This window comes from Lemur catta, chromosome 19 (genome assembly GCF_020740605.2).
Source record: "Lemur catta isolate mLemCat1 chromosome 19, mLemCat1.pri, whole genome shotgun sequence".
NCBI classification, from domain to species: domain Eukaryota; kingdom Metazoa; phylum Chordata; class Mammalia; order Primates; family Lemuridae; genus Lemur; species Lemur catta.
Genome location: NC_059146.1, coordinates 21802609 through 21830330, shown reverse-complemented (window position 1 = coordinate 21830330; position 27722 = coordinate 21802609). Strand labels below are relative to the sequence as shown.

At 54.2% G+C, this 27722-nt stretch overlaps 2 protein-coding genes across 2 annotated transcripts; one reads left to right on the top strand and one right to left on the bottom strand.

The window, feature by feature from the left end:
- Positions 1-173: 173 nt before the first annotated feature.
- TMEM150B (transmembrane protein 150B) lies at positions 174-6206 on the top strand. The gene is made up of 8 exons (XM_045532790.1): positions 174-259; positions 558-657; positions 970-1045; positions 1345-1404; positions 1492-1559; positions 1853-1980; positions 3426-3609; positions 5718-6206. The coding sequence occupies exons 3-8, from the start codon at positions 978-980 to the stop codon at positions 5906-5908; spliced, it is 699 nt and encodes a 232-aa protein (XP_045388746.1). The 5' UTR covers positions 174-259; positions 558-657; positions 970-977; the 3' UTR covers positions 5909-6206.
- On the bottom strand, positions 6180-27614 carry BRSK1 (BR serine/threonine kinase 1). The gene is made up of 19 exons (XM_045532789.1): positions 27032-27614; positions 25154-25248; positions 24962-25047; positions 22976-23116; positions 19505-19621; positions 19387-19420; positions 19220-19288; positions 15153-15299; positions 14666-14697; positions 14131-14301; positions 13545-13642; positions 13117-13276; positions 12822-12882; positions 11966-12335; positions 11521-11569; positions 11305-11428; positions 10412-10610; positions 9206-9295; positions 6180-6859 (listed from the first exon to the last, which is right to left on the bottom strand). Exons 1-19 carry the CDS (start codon positions 27165-27167, stop codon positions 6702-6704), a joined length of 2337 nt encoding a protein of 778 aa, XP_045388745.1. The 5' UTR covers positions 27168-27614; the 3' UTR covers positions 6180-6701.
- Between the last annotated feature and the right edge of the window lie 108 nt (positions 27615-27722).

Genomic DNA, 27722 nt, shown 5'->3' with positions numbered 1-27722 from the left:
GCCATGTGGGAGAGAGAAGGAAAATGGTCAGAGCAGAGGAAGTCGTCGCTGTCTGGGGGGAGGCTTTTGGTGGAGATGTCATCACCAAGACCTCCTTCCCGTCCAGGGCCTTCCTGCCAGGGGAACTCCAGCGTGGTGGAGACGAGGGAGAAGGGAAGGCCGTGGAGGGGAGGAGGCAGGGTCACCAGGACTCCTGCGGCACAAACTGCCCCCAGACAGCAGGGGGACCTGTGGGCTGGATTCTTGGGTCCCTGCATAGGTAAGAGCTGGGAGGCTGCACCCCAGGGGCTAGAAATGAAGACATGTATTCTAGAAAGGACTGGGCCCTGGCTCCTGGGTCCCCAAGGGAGGAGGAGTGGAGAGAGCTGGCAGCTCTGATTTCTGGGTCCTGGGGAGGAAGGCTGAGAGTTTGGACATTGCACCCACAAAACTGGAGGAAGGAAGTTAGGGGCCCCCAAAGCTAAGGTGCTGTCTGCTAGGTTCTAAGAAGACAGGACCTCGTAGTTTGAGGGCCGGGGGAGAGTGGCGGTCAGACCCAAGGTCCTGTGTGGTTCCAGCGCTCCAGCCTGGACTTTGCCTCTGGGCTGCCTGAGCCCCACCCTGCATCCCAGGCCTTCCCTGGAACACCCAGGACCACAGCCCAGGGAGCTGGGAGAGGTGAGTGTCTTGCCCTGAGGCTGGGCTGGAGGGAGGGTCTGGGATGACAGGGAGAAACTACCAGGGAAAACTGAGATTAGGACTGAAAATTGGGAAAGAGATGGACAGTGCCTCCAGGGACTAGCTCAGACCCCCACCCCACCTGCGTCTGCCTGCCAGCCAATGGGGGCCTAGAGGTGGGGGCCACAATCACCTTAGGCCTGGGGCTTCAGCTGTGAGGGAGAGAGAGAAGAAGAGAGTAGAGAGAGGGAGAGAGAGAAACAGAGTGGGACAAAGAGGGAGGGATTCCCAGCTCCTCTCCTTCCCCTGCAAAGCCCACCATGTGGGGCTACCTGACCCTGCTGCCTGCCTTCCTGGCCGTCTGGGCTACCACTGGGATCTGGATTGTGTAAGTGTCAGAGGCAGGATGGACCCCTGGGGCTGGGGGAGAAGGGGTTAGGGACAGGACCCCTGGGTCTGAGGGAGGAGGGGCTAGGGGGGACCCCTGGGTCTGAGGGAGGAGGGGCTGGGGGGACCCCTGGGTCTGAGGGAGAGGGGCTGGCGGGGACCCCTGGGTATGAGGGAGGAGGAACTTCGGTGAACCCCTGGGGCTGGGGGAGGAGGTAACTAGATTCCAGGAATGTTTGGTTAACCAAGGGAAGAGTTCAAAGTCCCCCACTTACTCTGCTCTGTCCCCCCCTACCTCAGTTTTGCCATTGCAGTGGCCAACAGGACTGTGAACCTCAGCGAAGGCTTTCCCTACATCAGGTAGTTGTGGTGTTATGGGGTCCTGATGGAGGAGAGCAGAGGGCCTTGGCTTGGAGGAGCCACAGGATGACCCCTTTATCTCCCCAGTCTCTGTGGATCTTACCCCCCTCAGAGCTGCATCTTCGGCCAGTTGCTCAACGTGGGAGCTGCCATGGGTAAGCATTCTCCAGCTCCTCCGACACAGGGCTTCTCATCCCAGCCAGCTCCCAGCCCCTCCTCCCCCAGCCCCAGGGGTCCCTCCGGCCCCTCCTTCCTCAGACCCAGGGGCCCAAGGCCCCAACACCCTCCTCCCTCTGACACAGGGGTCCAGGCCCCCAGCCCCTCCTCTCCCAGCCCCAGGGGTCCAGGCCCCCAGGCCTCCTCTGCCCAGATTCCAGGAGTTTGGTCCCCTCTCCCCTGGAGTGCCCGGGGTGTCTCCCGCCCACTTCCCTCTCCCCTGTCCTCCCAGCCGCCTGGATCTGCATTCTCCGTTACCACCAGTTCCGGGACTGGGGGGTCGGCAGGTGGCCTAACCAGCTGATCCTGTGGACGGGTCTCCTCGCTGCCCTGGGCACCTCCGTGGTGGGCAATTTCCAGGTAAAACGCAGTTGGCTCCGCGAGTCGGGGACTACACCTCCCGGCATGCCCCGCGGCCGCAGGCCCACCCCCTCCCTCCTCCCCTCCCCTCCCCGCCCCGCGCCTCTTCCCCAGTCCCCTTCGTCCCGCCGCCCTCAGGACCGGCATTTCTCTTGGGGACGGTGGGCCGTAGAGGGGCCAAAGTCTTTTGTGGAGGAGGAGGGGATTGCACCGGGAGGAGGTTGGGATAATTTTCTGCCAAACCCTCTCCCCAACGCATTTAATGATGAAATTCCTGAGATCTGAGATTTACTCATTCTTAGCGTGCACGAGGCTGTGCACTTTGTACATGAATTCTTTCCATCTCCTCCAGGATTCTACATAGGTCCTTCTTGAGCATATCTCAGTTATTTTTCTCCACATGTCAGTGGCGATCAGAAATGAAGAGCTTCACAGACTCTGGAACCCAAATTCTTAACCACGAAGCTCTGTAAATATTCGTAGGATAAATGGATCCACACATGATAAGAGAAATCTTTGTGGTTTATTTTATGATTTTTTTTTCTTTTTTTTGAGACAGAGTCTCCCACTCTGTTGCCCGGTGAGTGCTGTGGTGTCAGCCTAGCTCACAGCAGCCTCAAACTCCTGGGCTTAAGTGATCCTCCTGCCTCAGCCTCCTGAGTAGCTGGGAGTAGAGATGGGGTCTCGCTCTTGCTCAGGCTGGTCTCAAACTCCTGAGCTCAAGCAATCTTCCCGCCTCGGCCTCCCAGAGTGCTAGGATTACAGACGTGAGACACCGTGCCCGGTCAATTTTATGATATTTTATTTTACCATGATATCACTAATGTCCAACCTCTCTTGCTGAAATAGTGGACCCTGGGGGGGAACCACAAGGTGTTCAGACAAGAGGCTAACTCTGACTTGCTTGTAAAGATTTCCTATTTTATTCGCGTAGCCATTCATTCATTCCTTTATTTCTGTGTTCCTTAATGTATTTTTAGTATATCACCTCCCTAAGGAGTCTTTTTAGATATTTTCCCCTAATTATCCCTTCCCTCATGACATTTTAAGTATTTAAAATTTTTAACAAAATATATACTATATATTTATAAGCCACAAACCATTGTAATGCCTAAGAATTTTCACCCCTGAAAGATCAATTTTTACACCCTTGGGGGCAATATCTGGCCCCCTCCCTCTTTGAGAATGTAGGATTTAGTCTACTCATGTTTACTGGGCATCTACTATGTGCCAAGCTCTGTTGTAGGAATTAAGGCTATAGCTGTGAAGAACAGATTTAAATGCCTGCCCTCACAGGCTGACAATAGCCAATGTACCTAATCAACAAGCCGATCACTGGGGATGGCAAGTTTTCCATTCCAGTCAATTGGGCTGGTTATGGCCCCCCCACCTCATGCCCTCACCGTCCCATAGTTTTCCTCCCAACTCTTCCCTTCTCCTCCCAGGAAAAGAACCAGAAGCCCACACACCTGGCAGGAGCCTTCCTTGCCTTCATCCTGGGCAACCTCTACTTCTGGCTGCAGCTCCTTCTCCAGTGGTGGATGAAGAGCCTGCCCCGGCCTGGGGGCCCCTGGATGGGCCCACTCCGCCTGGGCCTCTGCTGTCTCTGCACCGTTCTCATCATGGCCAGTATCCTTACTGGGGCTGGGGCAGAGGTTGGGGGCGGTTCTTCTTTGGGGTCAGTCTCCCATGCCCTGGCTGTGTGCCATTGGGGGTGTCTCGTCCTTTCTCTGGGCCTCAGTCTTTGCACAGGATCATAGCTTCGTGGTTGAGAGTGCTGACTTTGGGGTCACATTGCCCAGGTTGGAATCCCATCACTGCCACAGACTAGCTAGGGGAAACTTCCACTGGTTCCTTTACTTCTCGGTTGGTGCCTCAGTTTCCTCATTTATCAAATTTGGATAATAATAGGGCCGACCGCAGGGCTGCAAGGAATAAATAGGATAATACACATGAGGCGCTTAGATCTGTGCCTGGCACACAGTGAGTGACCCTTAAGTATTACGAGAATGATATCAGAATAATAACAGTCTGTTTGGCTCCATGCCAGAAATCAGGTTCCGACAGGGAGAGTCTGTGGGCCAGGATTTGTCAAGAAGTTCTGTGGTGGAATTGGTGGTAGGCTGCAGGTGGCTCGTGCAGACTTACAAGAGCAGTTTGTGTGGCTCTTCCTAACTCCATGTTCAATGACATCACATTATGAGCATGATGTGAGTATTTACACCACGGTGCTTGGCAGACGCTACCAACCAGAGCCGGTTGTTAAACTTTTACCAGCACACCACTGGGTGGAGACTCAATCCCAGCTCACTTCTGGGTCACCCCAGAAGCCAAATGCTTTCCACCAGCACAGCACACCACGAGGCAGGTCAAGTCCCTCTCTGAGCCCGTTTCCGTATCCATGAAACGGAGCTGCTTTTATCAAAATGATGAATTCTGATAGGGAGAGTGTGGAGTGCTCTCAGAGGAGGGGCTGCAAACTCAGCCTTGGGGCCTTTCTTATTTATGGGGAGGATGGAAGGGGAAGCCGAGGCCTTAGGGAAACCAGCTAAGCCATCCCACTTCCCAAAGCAACAAACTGGAGCTCCACAGCACAAGTGGCAAAGGTGAGCCCTCAGCTCAGCCTTCAGCAGCCCTAGCTGGGAAGAACCATGCTGTCTCCTCCACAGGGGCCCTATTTGTGATAAGACCCAGTCCCACCCCTTCCAAACCTTTAAAGTAGGACTGATAATCAGTTTGGCTGCAGGGTCCTCATTCTCTGGGGCTCAGTTGTCCCTGGGCTAGGGGGAGGGGGAGGGGCTATAAAGACAGCCAGCTGGGTGTGACAAGACCTAGAGTCTGCAAAGGTGGGTCTGAGACCTGGTGGGATTCTGAGCTGGGTCTTGGCAGAGCTGCTTTGGGTCGGGGTTGGAAGGCTGGGGGCCTCTGCAGGTGTGTGCAGAGAGTAGAAAGACCAGCTCAGGGGAGGAATGCGGCTGCTGGCAGGGCCAGAGCTGGGGATCTCTAAGACGAGGGTGAGTGGCTTGGGCTTCTGCCTGCAGGCAAGAGACAGCCACAGAAAGCTTGTGAGCAGGGGAGGAACAGGGTTCGTCCTGGGAGTAAGCGATTTGCGCTGTAAGACGCACGGGGCCAGGGTTGGTGCCGGCATTATATGCCATCTATACGCCACTGCTTGGCACCTAAGGACCTTAGAGATCCTTGAGCGAATGAAATAATGTCTAAGCTGATCCAGGAGGGGTGGGGAGGAAGGGGAAGTCCAGTGAGAGAGGTTCCAGGAAACAAGAGATGTCTCTGCTGTGCAGGAGTCTGTGTGAACTGGTGTATAGAAAAAGGTTTTAAGGAGCTGGGATGGGACAGCCAGAGAAGGGACGAGGCAGACCAGGAGAAAGATACAAGACCAGAGCTGGCTGTTGCCCCAGACCAGCAGGGAGATGCCCTGAGCCTTCACTGCCTTCCCCAGGTCAGGGAAGATAGGCGGACATCAGGAACGCCACGCAGAGGACAGTGCTTGGGAACAGCTTGAGATACAGATAGGGCTTGGGGAGCACCGGGGACAAAGGCTAGACTCCGTTTGAGAGGACGTTTGTGGGAAGATGAGAGCTGAGGATGGTGGCCAGCCAGCGGGGCAGGAGAGGACACCCAGAGACGGCCTCAGCCCAGCCCGAGGCCACACAGCAACCCAGCCGGGCTCCTGGGTCCTTCTTGGTAGCCGTGTGGTCCTTGACGCAGGCGTGAAGTGATCGTCCTCCACTCCCAGCAGCTGCGTTCCGCCTCTGCCATCTGTGAGTGGGCCACGGCCATGCTGCTATTCGGGCTCTTTGGACTCCTGTCCGTTGACTTCTCTGGCCTGGGTGGCTGCACGCTGTGTCTTCAGCCGCCGCTGGCCTCCCCCGTCTCCCTGCCTGTCCAGCTGTCGCAGGAGTCCTGAGCCGGGTCTCATGTCACCAGTGGAAGAAGAAGATGGGGCCAATGCTTGTTCCCCCAACATCCCCAGGATGAACTACTGGGGATCTCTGACTGGCCGGGAGCAGGAGACGCTGACCGTCCCCATTCTGGAGCCTAGGGGACGTGTGTGCGGGCGTGGAGGGCCTCAGCACAGCTGGTCGCAGGCTGCACCTCTGCGCCTGCCTGTCCCCGCCATCCGGCCCTGACCGTGTGACGGGAGCAGCCAGGAAGCAAGAGGCCAAGGTCAACCAGCGTCCCTGATCAAGGCTATTTATTATTATTATTATTGTTTTTTTTTTTTTTTTTTTTTGCCGCCGGCAGAATCAGAGACACGGACGCAGGCAGGATCACGCGAAACCAGAATTCCTTCCGGAGAGCAAATCCGTACAGAAGGTCGTGGGGGAGAGGGAAGGACAGGGGAGGAGGGGCCCGGGAAGGGGGGTTGGGGACGACACAGGGACAGAGGGCCCTGTCCGGATCTGCTAAGCCACCCCAACCGCTCCCGTCCCTCCCCCACCCCACCCCGCAGAGAGAGTGATCAATAAATAAAATAATAAATTAATCAATAAATAAAATAGAAACAGCTCCCCCGCCCCATCCCCCTTAGAACCACCCCCGTTGGGCACGGCCCTTGGAGCCCCATCCCTGCAGGGCAAGGCCGGTTTTTGTGTCCTCCCCCCTCCCGACATGTTCCTTGGGCCTTATTTACAGATTCACAGTTGGGGGGCAGGGAAGGGGGGTGGAGGGGGCTCCCCTCCTTCCCTGGCCCCCTGGGGTCAGGGCAAAGGGGTCCCATTGGTGGCCAAGAGCTTCTTGTCCTTGGGGGGGCCTCGGCGGGGAGAGCCGCTCAGCTCTGGGTCAGGGCGGCCAGGCGGGGGCTGCAGGCTCCGGGGTGGGGTACCAGCGGGCCGGGTCTGGGCCCCATTCTTCTCATCTGTGAGGGAAGGAGAGGTTTTATGTGGGCTCTGCAGCCCAGGGTTGAGGTTCCTGCCATCAGGAGATGGAGTGGAGTCTCCTTATCGGTTGGTTTCAGTGACCCCCAGCTACATCCCTGGTGAGGCCCAGTTAAATCCCCCAACACCAGGGACGGAAGCCTCCAGAAGCTGTTGCTAGGGGGACACATGACCTAGCAACAAGGCCTGGTGTTCCCAGAATGGGGGCCACACCCTAGGCCCCCTGCAACCCTCTTGGCTTTGGAAAAGGGGCCCAGTTAGGCCAAGTAAGGCCTGGGCTGGCCCGACTTTGGGGGAGTCTCCGACATTCTGGCTGCTATAGGCCAAGACACGCCAACATGTTCATGGCCATCCCCTACTCTCTTCTACCCCGGTTGTTAGGGAGAAATATTCCATGGAGACGGGGCCAATGGGAGCCTACTGGGGGGTCTCAGGCCCTCCCAGCTGGGCATGCCTGACTTGGGTTCCCCTTTTGTGGGGCCTGACTTCCCCAGACAGAGGCCACTTCCTCTCGGGGAATGCTGTGGAAACACTGGTTGCTGGGTGGCCACCTAGCAATTTCCATGGGGCCTGAGACACTGTCTGAGGTCCCCTGGCAGAGACTGTGGGGTTCATTGCCATGGCAACCAACAAGGCTGTCTTCTTCCAGGGCAGGCTCCGAGGCTGGCCCCCAACTCCCTTCTCCTATACAAGACAGGTGGCCGAGGCCCCAGGGGGTGGGGAGGCCTGTCGGTCCTACATCTTTGAGGCTGTGCCCCTTTTCAGGATCCCTGGCCATGAAGGGCGGTTTTCCTTGGCAATGGGGTCTGGTGAGCCTATTTTGCTCTGTGGTTGTCCCTAGTGACCATAACGGACAATGGGGTTTCTCTACCTTGGCACCATTGGCATTTGTGGCCCAGACAGCCCTTTGCCGTGGGGAGCAGTCCTGTGAATTGTGGCATCTCTGGGCTACCCACAAGATGCCAGTGGCATACCCCTGCCCTCCCCAGTTGAGACAACCAAAATTGCCTCCAGACATGGCCAAATATCCCCTGGGGGCCGTGGTAGGATGAATAACGCACCCCCTCCCAAAGATGTCCACATCCAAATGCCCACCAGAGTGTTCTGGTGACAAGGCTACCCTGGCTCCTGCCCTCATTGCTGGGTCCTGCCCTCTTCCTTCCATGGGGAAGGTGGTCAAGGGGTCTGGGAAGGAGCAGTGAACCCTGCAAGGCTGATGCTGCCCGACTCCCCCAGAGCACCCAACTGTTTCCTGGTGGCTATGGCATGCCTACCCACCCTGCAGCGGGGCCAGCACCCTCACTCACTGTCCTATGAGACCCCATTCCTTGGGGAGGGGTCACCATGTCTCAGAAATGAGGGCTGTTTTGCTGGGCAGGAGCTCTCCTCCCTCAGGCATTCTGGTTACCACTGGTTGGATGTTGTGTCCCTGCCAAATTCCTGTGTTGAGATCCTAACCCCAAGGTGATGGTGTGAGGAGGTCAGGCCTTTGGGAGGTGATTGGGTCATGAGGGTGGAGCCCTCAGGAGTGGGATTTGTGCCTTTATAAAGGAGGCCCCAGAGATCTGCCTTGCCCCTTCCACCATGTGAGGACACAGAAGATGCCATCTATGAACCAGGAATCAGCCCTCACCAGATATCGAATATGCCAGTGCCTTGGTCTTGGACTTCCCAGACTCCAGAACTGTGAGAAATAAATTTCTGTTGTTTATAAGCCACCCAGTCTATGGTATTTTTCTTATAGCAGCCTCAAGGGACTAAGACACCTTAGTAACAAACCCTGCAGAGGCCTGGCCCCTGCACTGTCCCTGGTTGCTGGGGAATCCCACTCACTGATGAGCGGAGCTGGTGAGCCCAGGGAGGCCCGACCCCCATGGAGCACAGATCCTACACACTCCCTGTGAACTCAGCTTACAACCCTAGTTGCTAGGGACTGTTAGCCCTAGCAACAGGGTGAGATGGGGCCTGAGTCCTGCAAAGAGGGTGACCAACTTGTCCTGGTTTTAGACTCAAAGTCCTGCATCCCAGAAACCCCCTTGGTTCCAGGCAAACCGAGATGGTTGGTCACCCTCTTCCTGAACAGAGAAGTCCAGAACTTCTGTTGGCAGGATGTTCCTCTATCCCCGACACAGAGCCTGTTGTCCTCTTAGGGACCTCTGGAGGCCCATCTCCAGGTAGCTAGCAAGTTCCTTCCCAGGCTCCAGCCTTCGAGAACCTGCTGGCAACACTGCAGGGAAGTCCTCAGCAAGACTGGCCTCCTCTGCAAACCAAACCCCGGAGCACCGGGTCACACCGGACGTCTCCCACCTCCAGCCCCCACCACCCACCTGCCAGAGCCTGCACGGAGGGCTGGTCATGAGTGCTCAGCAGCTGTGCCTGGATGGTCTCCACCACTCGCTTGAAACGACGGCTGGGACCTGGAGCGACCGGCAGGCAGGGAAACAGGATGACTAGGGGTGGGGCCAGGGAAGGCCCTCCCAGCCTGCAGAACCCACTCTCTTCACCAAGCAAATGACTCTCCTCTCCTCCTCTGCTGGGGCCGGCATAAATTCATAGCTTGTAAATGGGTCTCTGTTTTGCTAGTTAAGGACCACTGTCAGACTCAGATATCTTCAACTTAAAATAACAACAGGCATCAGTTGCTATTTAAATTGATGCCACTGCTTGTTAGTTTCTAGTTGAGGCCACGTAGGGCCAGAAATGTAAGACAATAAATGCAAGAAAAAGGTCTTAAAGTTAAGAAAGGTCTGCAAATTAGTCTTCAAGGGGGAAAGAAAAATAGCAGCACTATAATAGGTTTTGGTGATGGAACATCCATTGCAGTGTTGCATAGCATCCTGGTTTAGAAATCTTTGGAGCAAATTCATCTCCTGGCAGTGACACACTAAAATTCATGACAAGGAGAGCAGAGGTATCCCTCATTGTCTAAACTCTTCCTATTAGGACTCAGGATGCAAGCAGAATTGGAAGTGAGGTATTGCTGTGGTTTTTATCTCTTGTGCCAACTTTGGATTGGTCCTGGCTGCAGACAGGCTTGGCAGGAAGACGTGCTGTGATCGGTTGGTGATGTCTTCCCGGGCTGGACTGATATTAGACATCAGCACACTGTGTCTTCACCCTTTAGATCTATGATCTTAAAGCAGCAGGAAGAGCTCTGCTCTCTCCCGTGAGGTCAGGAGGCCTGGGTTGAGCCCCAGCTCTGCCACAGTTTATTGTGTCACTTTAGTCAAGTCCATTTATCTCTCAAGGACTGAGTTTTCTCCTGTGTAAAACTGGTGATTACTAACACCTCAGAGGCTGCTTGGAAGCGTCAATGAAATAATGCATTCATTATTTACACTGTAAACACCTGCTAGATGTCAATGAGAGAACGGGGAAGGCTGTGGGGGTCTGTGTGAGCAGGAGGCTCACAGAGTGGGCACAAGCTGAGCACCACGTCCTCCTGCCTATTGCTGCACTTCTGGCCTTGTCCTGGTGCAGCTGTCGTGAACATCCCAAACCCTGGGTGTGGGGCAGTCTAGTCAAGAACTCACCGGAGATGAGAGTAAAAGTGACGGAGTAGATGCCACCACCCCCACTGCCGTCCCGTCGAGGGGAGGGCTCTGGGCCCTCAGAGGAGCTGATGTCCACCTGGAAGCGGACAGGCTTCTGGAAGACGGAGGGGCCACCACTGGCCTTGTACTCGGCCCTGAAGCTGGTCTGTGACAGCACACTGTGACTCAGGCTGGGGATCTGAGAGAGGTGGGGAACACAAGGATGGGGTGAGTTGAGGGAATGAATAAACAACTCCACAACAGCTCTGGCCAAGGAACTACAAATCCCATCAGCCACTGGGGGAAAGAATAATAGAAAAGGTATGGAAGGTCCCATTGCCTGTTGGGACTTGTAGTTTCCTCTGTTCTATAAACAGCGTATCAGAGGAACGGTTGAAGGACTGAATCCCAAATTCACAAGGACTGTCACATATAGGGACAGCCCCAAGCTCTAAGACCACATGAAACACACTTCTCCCTCCCTTCACAAATACTGCCCGTACGCTCCATCTGCCTCCGAAACTGTAAGTCCCTTCAGCTCCTGAAGCAAAGAACCCCACGACCGGCAGTGGGCAGCCCTAAAGCCTGCTGGGAAAAGTAGTTTCTTCTGCTGATCTCGAACCTGGTAGTAGGGGAATGGTAACTTACCAACCTCAGAGGCACTAGAATCTGGGAAACTGCAATTCAGGATTCTATTTCACCACCTCCAGGCCTCTGGGCACAACGATCCTTTCCTCCCTGCCCTACACTGACCGAACCCAACTCTGGCTGGAAAACTACCAATCCCAGAGCCCAGGAGGAAGGCAGGCCAGCGCCAAGGTGGCGAACCCCAGGGGTTGCCGGGGTTTGTCGTTCTGGGGTGGCCAGGCGCACTGGGGACCCAGGCCCCTCACCGACAGGAAGGCATGGACTATGTCTGCTTTGATGCTGCTGAGAGGTTTGTCCTTTAGCACGAGGAATATTTGTTCTTCTTTGTCCAAGGAGATGAAATTCCCGAACCAGGAGCGTTTTGCCAGCCTGAGTGGAGGGGATGGTTGGAGGAAGGTTAGGAGGGGGCCAAGGAATGAATTCCCCTCCCTCCTCATTTTTCCGTTCCCTGGTAGACTCACTCCGGAGAGGACTCTGGCGTCAAACTGGACATCTCCTCGGCAGTGGGTACTAGGTGCAGGGGGGGAGAGAACGTGGTCAGCGCTTGTCCTAGAGGCAGCACACAGCCCCGTAGTCGCCTCCACTGGGGGCTCTAGACCCCAGAGACGCTGCCAGGTTAGGCCACGCCCTTGAGGCGGGGCTCACAGAGCCATGGGCCAATGGGGAGGTGATCCAGAGCAAAAAGGGGCGTGTCCCTCAAATGGGCTCCCCTCCCGAGACAGAGGCTCCACGTCCTGTCTCCCCACACCTGCGTCTCTCCAGGAAAGCCCCTCTTCTCTTAGAACGTGGGAATCCAGGCCTCCATTCCCTTCCTCCCTGGAGACCCCAGGAGGATCTCTCCGGGGATCAGATTTTCAGCCACCGGCCCCCTCCCCACGTTAGGACCCAGCCTCTGCAGTCCCGTACCCTGCATCTTGCGCCGGTGGAAGCGAGGGGAGCCCAGGAAGCTGTTGCGGATGGAGTTGAGGCGACTCCTCCAGGCAGCTCCCCCGACGCCACCACCTGGGCTGGGGGGTGGTGTTGTCCCCGGGGTCCCAGTGGGGCTAGCCCGGGGTGTGTGCAGGGGCGAGTGCAAGGGGGTCCCGCCGGAGGAGCGCGGGGAGCCTGGAGGGCCGGGCAGGGGTGTGGAGCGGGCACTGGGGGGCGGGGGCTGCTCCCCGGTGCCCCCACCTCTGGGGCCCCGGGAAGGCAGCGTCTGCGTTTTGGAAGTCGGGGAGCCCCCGCCTCGGGCCTCATCTCTAGCCCCGGGCTCCGGTGAGAAGGAAAAGACCGGACTCTGCGGAGGAGTGGAGACTGGTGAGAAGGCGGACAGCCAAGGCTGTAGGGGCCCCACTCGGCACATGCACGCGCGCGCGCGCGCGCGCACGCACACACACACACACACACACACACACACACACACACACACCCTTACAGTGGCTGTCCCGATGCATGCTGGGACTTGTAGTCCAATTACTGCCCATCCCCTATAGAAGTCAGTGTTCTAACTCCAGCCCGAACACAGAGGCTAGTACAAAGTAGGCGCTCAATCAACTTTTGTTAAACGAATAAACGAACCCTGCACGCTCACTGAAAACCGAGTCATAGGGAGGTAAAAATGTCCAGTGGTCCAAGATACTAATAAGGCCTTGAGTTTTGGCCTCCAGAGGGGAGGCAACGTCTCAAGGCTGCATGTGAATTGCAGCTTCTGCTGCTCAATCTTTGCTCCACAGTGTCTCCACCCCTTTATCCCTTCTTAATTCCACTGGGGACCTGGCCTTACCCTTGGGCTGCTTAGAGGGCTGGAGGACAGACCGGTGGAAGCTCCACTGACGCTACGGGATCTGTTTCCAAGATAGATTAAAAAAAAAAAAATCAAATCAGGTGGCAAAGTTTCAAAAGGCTCAGATGTCCTTTCACTGCCATGGTCCTTCCAGATGAGGAAATGAGGCCCAGAGAAGGCAGGTGACTTTCCCAAGCACATAGCACACTTGAGGTTGAGCTGGGTGGGGCTGGAATCCTGAACTCCCTCTCTACCCCGGACTTTGGATCCTTCTGGAAAGGACAGGGGCTCCCACCTCTGGCTGTGCTGGGCCATCTCCAAGGCCCGTCGGGTGGGTACGGGGGAGCCACCACCCCCGGCATCGGTGATGCTCAGGACTTCCATGGACTTCCGCTCTGGCCGCCGCTTCCCGTGACGGCTCAGCATGGGGGAATCCACACGCTTCCGGGGTGGGTCTGAGGGATGAGAGTTTCAACCCAATCTGTGGATTTGCCCAGATGGACACGACACTTACATAACTTCCTTATAAACTGCACAGATGGGGATACTGAGGCCCAGAGTGGAGAGGGGTTTTGATAAATGTCATGGAGAAAGTCAAGCAGTCTGAACCCAGAAGCTCACAGCCTGCAGTCCCTTCTTCCTTCGAGAACCCTGGGGTCTGGGTTCCCAGCCTCTTCCCTTCTCAGGACCCAGGTGTCTGGCCCCTGAGCCCTGTCTTCTCACCAACATCATTCCGGGGAGGCAGATCCTGGTCCTCACAGCTGGGATACCTCTCCTTCCGATCCAAAAGCAGATAATATATCATCTTTTCTTGGTTCTCCCTAAGACAGGGGGCAGTGGTGGTGGAAGGGGGTAGGAGAAGACTGAGGTCAGAAATCAGTGCCCAGAGGAGGTCTCATCAGCTCCCAGTGGCTGTGGCTCTCTGGGGCTCAGTCTCATCCAGCATTTCTGTCTATGCTTCCATTTTTCTAGGTATCAAAATGATTGGTTTCCTTTGGCTCAAGGTACCTCTCAGCCTTGTTTCATTCAATGACAGTAATAATACATAATACCTAACATTCGGGTACTTATTATTTGTAAGCACTACCTAAGGTACTGTCTAAGTCTGTCTCAGCGTCTATTAATACTTTCTCAGCATATTCCCCTGCCTTTTCCCCCGCTGGTCCCGCAGCCCCGAGGAGGGAGCTTTTAAGTCACGCCCCACCAGGCGCCAGGGTGCTGCGCCCTGCATGGTATGCGCGTGCGCGAGGTCCTGCCCTGGCAGCTCGTCCTACGTGGGTGCGTGTGTGCAGGGGTCTGGGGGTCTTACTCCTCACTGCGCAGCTCACGGTGCAGCCGCTCACGGTCCCTGAAGCAACCCAGCGACGCCATGCTTTCTAGGACGTCGGGGTCCAGCTCTCCGTTGGATGGCAGGCTCCGCATGGCTACCCGGCGGCCAGGGGCTGGCTCTAGGCACGGGTCCGGCTCGTGTTTCCCGCCTCTGGAGAGGAGGAGAAACATCACTGGGAACTGGCTGCTGAGACTCAAGGGTCCTGGGCCCCCAGCCTTCACTCTTAGAAACCCAGGAGTCCTGGCCCCCAGCCCCTCCTCCCTCAGACCTAGGGGTTCCCCCGGCTCCTCCTCCTCGGACACAGGAGTCCTGGACTCCCAGCCTAGCCCTCTCCCTACTCTGACCCCCAGACCCCTTCTCCAGCTGTGTTCTCCTCCCCCAGGACCCAGAAGTCCAAGTCCCCAGCCCCTCGTCATTCAGGAGCCCTGGCATCCCACCCCCAGCCTCCTGTCCTGCTTTGGCCCCTACGCCTACCTCCCCCGGGGACCCAAGTGCCCAGTTACCCCATACTCACAGGTACCAAGGATGTTTCTGAATTTGCTCCAGCTGTGAGGGGGTGGGTCGTAGAGAAGCAGAAGTAAGGTAGTATGCACATGTATGCGCGCAATGAAAGTTGACTAGGGTGGATTTGGGGGTCCCTAACCATGCACACCCCCCCAACTAGGGGCAGGATGACGCAAAATGTCTCCCCCTAGTGGTGATGGAGCGCAGCGCGTGTCTCCGACTACTCGGCCCGGCGGCTCTAGTTTTCCGCATGCGCAGTGTCACCCTGCCCACTCTCCGCGGCTTTTCAGAAGGGCCGGTCCGCGCACGCGCCCCCTCACTGCCTGGGACTCGAGTCCACTGTTGCGTGGTCTCCACCCGGGTTGAGAGCAGGAGGCTTTGCCGGACCTTGGGCTACGGCTAAGCCAGCGACCCCAGTCCCCCCAGTCCCCATGACTCCCTTAGGGATTCTGTGCTCATCACCCACTCCTCCCCCTCCGTCGGTTCCCCCAACTCACACTGAGCCTTTTTTCGGGCTCCACTTCGATCATGCCCCTCAGGAGGCTCTGGCAGTCTGGAGGAATGAAGTGGGGCATGTGGAAGACGCCTCGCTTCACCTTCTCCAGCAGCTGGCGGAGGTTGTCATCATCAAAGGGCAGAGCCCCCTGGGCAAGAGAGAACCAGGACCCCTTACACACGGCTTACAGATTCTAAGCACTTCGCAGGCATTAACACATTTAACCTTCATCACAAGCACGGGAGGTAGAGAACTATTATTGTCTCCATTTTACGAGTGGGGAAACTGAGGCACAGAGAGGCTCAGCAATTTGCCCAAGGCCACCTAGCTCCTAAGTGGCAGAGCAAGGATTTGGCAAGGAGTAGCCTGGCACCTGCGCTCAAGAGGCTGGGCCCGCATTGGAGGCCGTTTCTTAAAAACAGGTTTCTCTCCAGACCAGTTTCCGGAGGGGTAATCATTCATTCAACAAAATCTGAGCATCTGTTACGGGTCAGGGATTCCGCAGTGAACAAAATAAGCTACTGCCCTGGTACAGCTCACGCCGCATACTGCAGACAGCAGGTGAGCAAGCAAACAAATAGCTATGTAACAGAGTGACTGAGTGAGGCTTCTCCCGGCAGGTACAACTGGAGCAGAGACCTGAATGAACCTTAGCCCTGAATCCAAAGACTGGCGTCCTTATAAGAAGATGAAAGCAGTACAGAGACAGGGAGGAGAAAGTCATGTGACGGTGGAGGCAGAGACTGGAGCAATGCAGCTACAGCTGAAGGAACGCCACCAAGGACACGGAGACACCGGAAGCTAGGAAGAGGCAGAAGGATGCTTCCCTAGAGCCTTCAGAAGGGGCATGGCCCTGCTGACACCTTGATTTTTGACTTCTGACGCAGAACTGTGAGAGAATACATTTCTGTCGTTTGAAGTCAAGCCATCCAGTTTGTGGTAATTTGTGACATCAGCCCTAGAACACCGGTAGAGGATGGAAGAGTGTGCATCCAAGGGATCAATGACAGCCTGTGCAGGGGCCCCAGGGTGTCGGAGGGGACCAAGGAGAGGGGAGAGTGGTGGCGAGGGTGCCCGAGGATTATGTAGCAGCTGGTCATGTCAGGCTCCTGCCTCGCGGAGGGGCGGTAAGCACAGTGGTCAGGAGTAGGATAGAAGGCACCTGCTTTGCTTTGAATCCTTGCTCTGCCGCTTATGGCCGCGTGACCTCGGGCAAGTAACTGCTCTGATAACAGCCATGGGCAGAAGCAGCTGACTTAATACAATGCTGGGCCCACGGTTGGGACTGTACATGCGTTAGCTGTTGTGACGCGTTCAATAACTGATCGTGCCCCTGCTACAGCCCACATTCTGGTGTAGCCACCAGAGATTGAGCAGGGAACACAGTCACGTCCCTCCCCTCATGGAGCTTTGCCTAGGACAGTGCTGGGTACACACCAGACGCTCAGTAAATACAACAGTGGTGGAACTGTCTTCTAGAGGGGAAGAGAGACCACAAACAGATGGACATCTCCCATGGGGCAGGTGGGAATGCCGCTGACGAATGGGGCAAGGGGTTAGAGGGACAGGAGGCCAAGGTGACCTTGGAGGGGTTAACATTGGACAAAAACCCGAGGGGGTGACAGTTGTGAGTCTCTGAGAGCTTTTCCAGGTGTCAGAAGTGCCCTGTTGCCCCAGTATTTGAGGTCTGTGGACAGAGAATGCAGTGTGTGTCAGGGGAGAAAGGGAGAGAGCACCCCCAAATGCTAGTCTTGGGGTCAGGACACCTGGCTTTGACTTCTGGTTGCCTGGCACTCTAGCACTACACCTCGGTTTCCTCTCCTCTGTGAACTGGACATAGTGATCATGCCAGGAAGGACTATGGCGTGGATTAAAAAATTATAACAACAACACAACAATATCAATAGAACCGATTCTAGTTATTCTTGGTAGTTCTGCTCTCAGAAGTCACCGCGAGCTGTGAATTAGTGAATAATGAAGCATTGCTCCCAGAGGAAATACAGTTAGGTTCCTTTGCCCCTCTCGTCACAACATTTTTATCAATCCTGACTTAACCTTGTTTTTATGTGTTTCGGTTTAAAGACACCTTTAATCTATACTATTTCATTGGCATTGAACTCAATCCCAACAGCGCTGTCCTCATTCCTGAACGAAGCTCATCTAACACATGGATTTTCTCCACAAAGCGCATACCAGCCTCCTTGTGCTGAGGAACACTAGAAGGCACTTCAGAAGTGCTACGCTTGGGGACCATTTCAAACAGCGAAATCACAGCAAAAAATAAAACCCACAAAAATGTGAAAAGGATGCTTGTTTACAGGATGAAAACTGAAGGAAAAAGGCAGGGGTCTCTCTGACCTCAGCTGGGAACCAACACCTCAGGCTGGAGACTTGAATCGTCACTGCTCTGTGCAGGTCTGCCAATGACCGTGAACGCACCCAGGTATTGATTCTGGGCTACAAATAAATGTCATTGAGGCTGGGCGAGGTGGCCTGTAATCCTAGCACTCTGGGAGGCCGAGGCAGGTGGATCGCTCGAGGTCAGGAGTTTGAGACCAGCCTGAGCAAGAGTGAGACCCTGTCTCTACTAAAAATAGAAAGAAATTATCTGGCCAACTAAAAATATATATAGAAAAACTTAGCCAGGCATGGTGGCGCATGCCTATACTCCCAGCTACTGGGGAGGCTGAGGCAGTAGGATCACTTAAGCCTAGGAGTTTGAGGTTGCTGTGAGCTAGGCTGACGCCATGGCACTCACTTCTAGCCTGGGCAACAGAGTGAGACTCTGTCTCAAAAAAAAAAACAAACAAAAAAAAGTCATTGAGTAGGTGAATTCACAAATATGGAATCTGCAAATAACGACGACTGAATATAATAATAATAAACTACTACTAATAATTATTGAGCACTGCTCCAAGGGCTTCAGATGCAACATTTAATTTAAGCCCTCACAATTGCAGGTACTATAATTATTCCCATTGTGCAGATGAGGAAACTGAGGGAAAGTGACTTGCTTGCTCAAGGTGAGGGAGCAAGAAGTTGAGCTCAGATGGATGGGCTCCAGAACTGGGCTTTTAACCATCGTGTGAAGAAGAGCTGAGGCTGGAATGTTCTTAGCTGGCCTCCCAGGCACCTCGGCTGCTCTCCCCATGGGGCTGTGAGCTCCAGGAGGGCAGTGCCAGGCCAGCCTCGTTCCCCCTAGTGTCCGTCACAGGGCCTAGTGGTTATGAAAACAAGGACCAATCCCACTCCTGCCTCTTAACAGCTGTGTACCCATGGGCCAGTCACTTCCCCTCTCTGGGACTGCTGAGAGAATCACCTGAGATAACATGTTCGGAACAAGTGCCCATCCTAGAGTAAACTGCTTATTTATTCATGCTATGCATGTGTACCGGGGGCTTACGATGTGTCAGTCCTGGGCTTGCCAAGGTGAGCTGACAAAAAGAAATAAAACAAAGACAAAATCCCTGACCTCGAGGAGCTTATGACATAGAAAGGAAGGGAGATATCACTCAAGGGACTGTGCAACAAGATGCACAATGACAACTCTGATAGTTGCCAGAAGAGAGCCTATCACAGGGGCATCTGACTTCATGGGGTCGGGGGAGGACAGGGCCCAGGGGAAGCTTCCTGGAGAAGTTACAATTGAGCTGAGAGTAACAGGGCTAGTAAGGATGGGATAGTGTTCTAGGCACAAGAGCAGGTGCAAAGGGCCTGTGGTTGGAGCCCAGCTGATACCCTCATCTGGTTGTGCTGGTTATTACAATATCACCACACCCTAAAATCAGCTGGTAAACAACCACAGTCCCAAGCCCTCCAAGTACTCCTGGGTACCCCGTCCCTTTCCGAGGGCTCACCCATCCCACAGTTCTGTGAGGGCACGTTTAGCCCTGGCACAGAGAGCGTGCTCCCGGATCCTGGTCTGTTTCTGAATGCAATACATTTCCCAATACTAGTTAAATGCTGGGGAGATGACCCCTGAGGTGAGAATGGGAAGTATTGCTCTGTGCACCCACCGGGTGGGATTGTTCCAGAAATGAGGCAGGAGCGGGCAGGAGAGCGACTTACCACGAGCAGGGCGAAGAGGATCACCCCACAGCTCCACATGTCTGCGCGGCGGCCATCGTACTTTTCCCCCTGGAAGGGAGGACAGTTGTGACTCCATCACTCCCCACCACTGCATTCACCCCCTGGTCCCCGCCCCCCTCTCCCCCGCCTCCCCACCCCTTACTCACCTTAATCACCTCTGGACATGCATAATGGGGGGACCTGAGAGAGAGAGAGGTGGTGTGAGCCTCCAGCCAGCTTCTAACCCCCTCCCCAGGCACTTGGGAGGCCGGGCCCCCCACTCACCCGCAGCTCGTCTCCAGGAGGCTGTCCCCCACCTGCAGGGACGCCATGCCGAAGTCTGCAATGCGGATGTTGTTTTTCTCATCCAAAAGCAGGTTCTCAGGCTTTAGGTCTCTGTGGCTGAGACAGGCACGTGGAGCTCAGGCCCCTGCCTTCCTCCCAGGAGGCCCAGGCCCCACTCACTATCTCTCAAGTCACAATACCTCTAGAAACTTTTTGGGGTTTTTTTTAAAGGGTACTGAGAGAGCATTTATTATCATTCATTTATTTTGGTCTATTTTTAAATATATTTTTCCTCTTATTTGTAAATTAACCCATTGGTGCGTGTGTGTGTGTGTGTGTGTGTGTGTGTGTGTGTATTTGAGATAGGGTCTTGCTCTGTTGCCCGTGCTAGAGTGCAGTAGCATCATCATAGCTCACAGCAACCTCAAACTCCTGGGCTCAAGTGATCTTCCTGCCTCAGCCTCCCGAGTAGCTGGGACTACAGGCACATACCACCACACCTGGCTAATATTTTCCTATTTTTTGTAGAGACAGGGTCTCACTCTTGCTCAGACTGTCTGGTCTATTTTTTTTTTTTTTTTTAAAGATGAGATCTCAAGGTCTTGCTGTGTTGCCCAGGCAGGAGCGCAGTGGCTATTCACAGACATGCTACAGCCTCAAACTCCTGGGCTCTGGTGATCCTCCTGCTTCAGCCTCCTGAGTAGCTGGGACTACAGGCTTGTGTCACCTTGCCTGGCTTTGGAAACTTTTTAGGATGGACAATCACAAACATGCCCAAAAGTGGAGAGAAGATCACAGGTTCTAGATTTCAGAACAAAATTTAAAAATAAAAATAAGAAGTGGAGAGAAGAGTGTAAGGAAACCCCTTACACAACCCCCCCATCCATTATCAACCCAGGGCCAACCTTATCTCTGTCCCTGCATAGCCTCCCACCCTGCATTATTCTGTAGGAGATCTCAGACATGGCATCATTTTATCTACAATATTTGAATATGTATAAAGTGAGATATTTTGAGGTAAGTAGAGCTAATATTGAACTGGTTCTTAAAATATAAAAATATTTTCATACTGAATAGTAAAAAAATACTGCCAGCCCTAGCCAGTCACTGGTTCCTCCCTCCGGACCCTCCCACCCATGGACCAAACGCCACAAGGCTTAAAGGGTTGATGTCTGGGGAGAGGGAGCGCGCCCTATTTGGAGTGGTCAGTAACTGGGTCATGTTTGTTGCTAAGTATGTTCAATATCGCCCCCTAGAGGTCAGGGCTCTCAATGTCAGGGTTTTGACACTTTTGTCAATAGGGAGGTACTGAAAATTTAAATAGGCTGCTTTTTTATCGCCAAGTTTTATCCCAAGTCTGAGCATCCCAAGTCTGAGCCCCTCCACCCGTTATCCCCACCTCAGCTCCAAAACACATCCCAGAGGGGGAGATGTGCAAATAAAGGAGGCTAAAAGATGAAGGCATCCATTTTGCACCTTAATTAATCCTGAAAATGTTGCATATTTAATATCTTGTTTTAGGGGCTGAAGGCAATTTGATGAGGAAAAGATAATCTTTTTAAATGGATGCTCATATACAAACAGACAAAAAAAAACTCATCAGCCTTTGCTTCACACCATATACTAAAATTAACCTGAAATAGATCCCAGATCTAATTGCAAGAGCTCAAACTACATAACTTCTAGAAGAAAACACACAAGAAACTCTTAGTGACCTTGAGTTGGGCAAAGATTTCTTAAATAAGACAGAAAAACCATGAATTATAAAAGAATAAATCAGCTGACTGTGTTGGCAGCCACCTATAGTCCTAGCTACTTGCGAGGCTAAGGCAGGAGGATGGCTTGAGCCCAGGAGTTTGAGGCTACAGTGAGCTATTATGGTGTCAGTACATTCCAGCCTGGGTGACAGAGTAAGACCCTGTCTTTAAGAATTAAAAAAAAGAAAGGAAGAAAGGGAAAAAAAAGAGAAAAAATCAATAAACTGGAGCTTATAAAAATTAAAACCTTTTACTTTTCACAGAACATTGTTATAACAATGTAAAAACATGTCACAGACAGGAGAAAATAGTTTAAAAACATACATTGATGAAAGATTTGTTCCTAGGATAAGTATTTATTAGGTGTTATTACTAGAGGTATCTCTTATCTTCTTTATTCCTAGAATAAAGAATTGTTACAATTCAGTAATAAACAAAACTAAATTTAAAAAAATAACTCGTTTAAAAATGGGCAAAGAATCTGAATGGACATTTCTCCAAAGAAGACATGTGAATGGCCAATAAAAACATAATAACATGTTTCAAATAAAAAATCATTAGGGAAATGCAAAGCAAAACCACAATTTGATACCACTTCACATCCACTAGGATGGCTATAATCAAAAAGGCAGATAATAGCAGGTGTTGGCGAGGATGTGCAGAGATTGGAACCCTCATACATGGTTAACAGGAATGCAAAATGGTGAAGCCACTTTGGTAAACAATCTGGCAGTCCCTCAAAAGGCTAAACATAGGCTGGGCGCAGTGGCTCATGCCTGTAATCCTAGCACTCTGGGAGGCCGAAGTGGGAGGATTGCTTGAGGTCAGGAGTTCAAGACCAGCCTGAGCAAGAGTGAGACCCCATCTCTACTAAAAATAGAAAAAAATAGCTGGGTGTGGTAGTAGCTGTAGTTCCAGCTACTCAGGAGGCTGAGGCAGGAGGATTGCTTGAGCCCAGGAGTTTGAGGTTGCTGTGAGCTATAATGACGCCACTGCACTCTAGCTGTGGTGACACAGTGAGACTGTGTCTCAAAAAAAAAAAAAAAAAAAAGACTAAACACAGAGTTATCATATGACCGAGCAATTCCACTTCTAGGTACATACCCAAGAGAATCGAAAATAGGTACACACAAAAACTTGTACATGAGTGTTCACATGTCCATATTATTCATAATAGCTAAAAAGGGGAAACAACCAAAATTTCCAGCAATGGCTGAATGGATCAGCGAATGTGTTATATCCATACAATAAAATATTATTCAGCCATGAAAAGGAAGGAAGCATTGATACAAGCTACAACATAGATGAACCCTGAAGATATTTTGCTAAGTGAAAGAAGCCAGTCACAAAGGGCCCCATACTGTATGATTCCATGCATATGAAATCCAGAATAGGTAAAGCCATACGGACAGAAAGTAGATTAGTGGTATGTGGGTAGCCGGAGTATAGGGAGTGACTGCTAATGGGGACAGGGTAATGAAAATGTTCTAAAATTACATAGTAGTGACGTATAACACTGTGAATATATATAATAAAACCCCACAGAATTACACATTTTAAAAGGGGGAATTTTATGGTACGTGAGTTGTATCTCAATAATTTAAAAACAGATAAAAGATTTGTTTTGGGGCTGACCACACTGGCTTCTACTCAGCCTTCCATGTGCCCTCCAAGGCAGCCCTCAGCCTGGCCTGCCCCTCAGCCGCCCCCTCACCAGATGGAGTAGCTATGGCAGAAGTCCAGTGCCGACACAATCTGGCGGAAGAACTTCCGGGCCTCCTTGGGTGTCAATCTCCCCTTCTTTACCAGGTAGTCAAACAGCTCACCCCCAGAGACATGCTCCAGAACCAGGTACCTGTGGGACACAGAGGGGGCAGAGGGCTGCAAGGGGCATGTGGGAAACCAAAGGGCCTGACCTCCCTCTCCCATTGGTACCTGGAGGGGGACACCCCCCCAATACCATGACCCCCCTGGGAGGAAGAGACTCCAATTCCCAAGAGTCTCTGGGAAGAAGAAACTCTAATTTCCATGAGTCTCCTGGGAGGAAAAGACTCTAATTCCCATCAATTCCTGAAAGGAGAAGAGATTCCAATTCTCATGAACCCCTGGGAGGGTGAGACTCCAATTCCCACGAGTCCCTGGAATGATGGGACTCCAATTCCCATGAATCCCTGGGAGGATGAGACTCCAATTCCCATCAGTCCCTGGCAAGAAGAAACTCCAATTCCCATCAATCCCTGGGAGGAAGAGACTCCAATTCCCATTAGTCTCTAGGAAACCAAAACTCAATTCCTATTAGCCCTGGGCAGTGGAGCATCCCATGTCAACTTCATCCAGATTGTCTAGTAGAGTATTCCCTGCAGTGCAGTGGGGTGAGGAATTGGGATCAATACTTCGAATCCTAGGTGTTTCAGGAGATAAGTCAACTTCGTTAGCACCTGGAGGGTAGGGACCCTAATTCTTATACAGCCTGGGAAATAAAGGCTCCCTATTCCTATTAGCCCCAGAAAGCCAAGCCTCTAACTCCCGTAAGCCTCTAGGATGAAGAAACTCGAATTCTCATTCATTCTTGGGCAATAAGGATTGCAGTGTGCAACAATCCAAGGCAAATTCTGTGAGGCAAAAGACTACAGTCCCCATCAGCCCAGGACAGGGTAAAAATTCCCAACTTCTATAAGCCTTTGGGACACAGAGAGTCCCAATTCCTATCAACCACTTGGATTCTAAAGACTCCAAATCCCATCAGGCTCTGGGAGGTTAAAACTCTAATTCCCATCAGCTCCTGGGAAACAAAAGCTCAATTTCTATGAGCTCTTGGACAAGTGGGATTCCTACATGAAGCATAAACTCACATGGGCTCTCCCTCCCTCCACTGACCCCAGGGTGGGAGTGACAACTCTACAGGTCTCTGCTGCCACACTGGGGAAAGCTGGAGAACTACAATTCCCATGAGCACCTGGGACCTGCCCGGGGAAACCTGCTCCAGCATCTGATGGATGTTGATGTCAGTTCATCCAGGGGACTGGATGGTGGGGGCAGGAGGGCTGTCCCCTCTCCCTCTGCCCAGTCCAGCTGTCCTTTGGGTCACTGGAGTCTGGACAAAGAGGCCCATTCTGTGGAGCCTGGACAGCTGGACTCCCTCCCACCCCCATCCTTCCTGGGGGGTAATTGACTTTGAGATACTGACTCAGAACTCCTAAGGAGACCCATTGTTTGGGTGCCCAGCCATGGCACCCGAAGTTTTACTAGGGGAGGAGAGGGATCCTCCAGTGCTCCACAGTGGGGGTTTTGGAAGATCCTTCCAGCTTTGGTAGGCCCATTGCCTTAGAAATAGGGGTATCTGCCCTTAGTAAACTGGGTCTGGCTGAGAGCATCCAGATTGTCTAGTAGAGTATTCCCTGCATTGCAGCAGGGTGAGGAACTGGGGAAGCAGTGGGAGGATCAGCCTGTGTCCCACTCAGGATGACTCAGGCATGGCTGTCCTGTTGTCAAGGTGCACTGACCCTTAGCATCAGGCCCAAGTCAGCGTGGGAGCCACAGGGATCCCTGTGCAACAGGGAGGGAATTAGGCCTTCAGTGGTCTGGCCTGGAGAGCTCAAGTTTCCCCAGGCCCACCTAGGCTCTGTGTCTGGAAAAGTCCCACCCTAGTACCTTGGAAAGGGAGGATGGGGAGGAGGGCTGGGTGTCTATAAATACCTACAAATATTTCTTGTTCTCGTAGACGTCGTGGAGCTTGAGGACGTGTGGGTGTTCAATGAGCTTCAGGATGGCGATCTCCCGCTCCACCTGAGGGGCAAGGGAGGAAGGTGGGACACAGGATTAGAGGTCAGCAGGGCCTCTCTACTTGCACCTTGCCCCTCCACCCAAAAGGATTCCCACCGCACACACACACCTTCATCAGCACCGACTCGGACAACTTCTCCCGGTTCACGATCTTGATGGCGACCTTCTGACCCGTGATGCAGTGTACCCCGAGTTTAACCAGCCCTGGGGGAGCAGGTTGAAAATGTGTGATTTAACATTCCAAAATCATGAGCAAAAGAAAAAAACACAAATAATAATAAAAAAAATGTGTGGTGTTCTCCTGGAGCCCCTTCCTCCCTAGTTCCTAAGTCCTCATGTACCATCCTGTCTCCTCCTTCCCCTGCTGGCTGTTCAACCATGGCCCGAATCACCCTGACCTGAACTCCTGGGGCCACTTTCCACAGTACACAATCCCTTTCGGCTCCCCGTTGCCCAGCTCCATTCCTTCGGGTTGACCATCTGCCCATCTGCCCATCCCCAGCCTGGGATTCTCTGTCCTCTGTCCTAGTGTGCCCTTGTTCCCTGCCACACATTCTTTCCTCACTGTGCCTCTGCAGTTTGTGTCTCCCCCAAACTGCCTCCTTCAAACCTCTTTTTCTCTCCTTCTCTCACCCCATCACTTGAATTCTCTGCCTTTCAATCTTTTCAAAACTCCCTGTCTCCCAACAGATATAGTCTCACATTTGACCCCTCCCCAAACCACCTTCTCACCTCCTCCCTGACCCTGAGCCCTCCATCCCCTTCTCTAATCTTCTTTCAATAGCAGCTGTGGCTAAACACACACAAACCCCAAGGGTATGTCCAGGCCCCTAGCCCACCCCTCTCCTCAGGACCCTTAACCCCAGGAGACCCTTCCCCAAAGCCGCAGACCCAGCCCTCCTCCCTTAGACCCAGAGGTCCAGGCCCCAGCCCTTCCTCCCTCAGACCTCCTCCAGGCCTCTGACCCCTTGTCCCCTATAACTCAGAATTCAGGTCAGCAACACCTTCACACTCTTGCCATGGGGATCTGGGGGTCTGACCCTCTCCCTTTCCTAAGTGCCTGAGCTTCCAGCCTTGGCCTGGTCCCCACTCCTGCAGACCCTGGCCCTCAGTTTTTTGGGGACCCCAGGCCCATTCCTCGATCCACTGCCTGGGACACTGGTGTTCAGCTCCCATCTCATCTCCACCCACCATCCACCCGGCAGGAGAGAAGCTGTGGCCAGTGGACAGTGTTTAGCAACAGCAAAGGACGAACCCCCTTTCCACAGCCACTCCTGGGAGATGAGCCTGTTATAGCCCATCTTTCCACCTCTCTCTCCTGCTCCCACACTGAGCTGGCATGCCAGAGAAGGGGGCGAATGTTCTAAGTCCCATGGCCCCTGCCTCAATGCCCCTGTCAGCCCGATTTGCAGTCTGGACAGCGGGTGGCCCTCCCAGGCCCGAGGCCAGTGGGGAAGGAGGGCTTCCCAGGATGGTCGCACCTCCACGCCAGCCTGCAGCCGTACTGCAGCAAGGCCCTTCCCGGCCCGGTCCCCACTGCTGCAGGCCGGCCTCCTTTCCACCATGGCCCTGGAGCCCCTCCAACCTCTGCCCCTATGGGGTTGGAGCATTTGGGCCCCAATCCACACTCCACACTCCCCCTTCCCTGAGATCCAGGGGTCCAGGTCCCCAGCCCCTCCTCTCTCAGACCCAGAGGTTCAGGTCCCCAGCCCCTACTCCCTCAGACCCAGGGGTCCAGGCCCCAGCTCCTCCTCCCTCAGACCCCAGAATCTGAGCCCTCAGTCCCTTCTCCTCCAGGACCCCAGAGTCTAAGTCCCCACCTTCCTCCACCCTGGGGACCCAGGAGTCTGGATCCCAAGTCCCGTCTCTGTGAGGGACCCAGGAGTCTGGGCAGCCAGCCCCTGCCCTTTAAATACCTATGAATCCCGCCGTCTGCCCCAACATCCACCTTGCCCCCTCCCCAGGTGTCCCCTCCCGCTAGGCTTACCTGTCTGTCCTTTGCCCAGCGTCTTCTCCAGCCGATAGGGGCCCACATATTGGGCGTGCTGGGGTGGGTGGGGGTGGGGGTGGGGGAGGTGGTAGGCGGGAGAGCCCCCGCCCCCCTCCTTGGCTCCGGACGACATGGTGCCCTTGGTCCCGGCGCGACCGGCCCCCCGGCCGCCCCCCCTGCGGCCGGTTGCCCCGTCCCTCCGGTGGGGGCCGGCGGCCGTTCCGTCCCGGCCCCCCCGGCTGCCCCCCACCTCTCCGGGGGTCCCCAGGGGGCTGGGCTGGCCCCCCCCAGTCGGCGGGCCGCGGAGCTGGGGGAGGGGGGGCTGGTCCGGGGGGGTCAGGCCCCAGGAGTCAGCATGGCCCGGGGGGGCTGCGCGGCCCCCCCTCCCCAGCCCGTTCCTGGCCGGCCCCCCCCTTCCTGCGCCTCCCCCCGCCGGGGGGGTCTGAGGTGCGGGCCGGCGGATGCTGCAGGCCGAGGTCCCCCCCGCCCCCCCACGCGCCCTCTCTCCTCCGCCTCCTCCTCCTCTCCGCCTCCCCCCGCCACCTCGTCCTTTCTCTCCGGCACGCTGACATCACCATCCGGGGACTCCGGGCCCTTCCCCAAAGTTAACCCTTTCGGAGGGGGAGGGGGAGCGCGGGGGGGGGCAGGGGGCGGGCCTCGGAGCCGGAGGGATGGAGAGGAGGTGGGA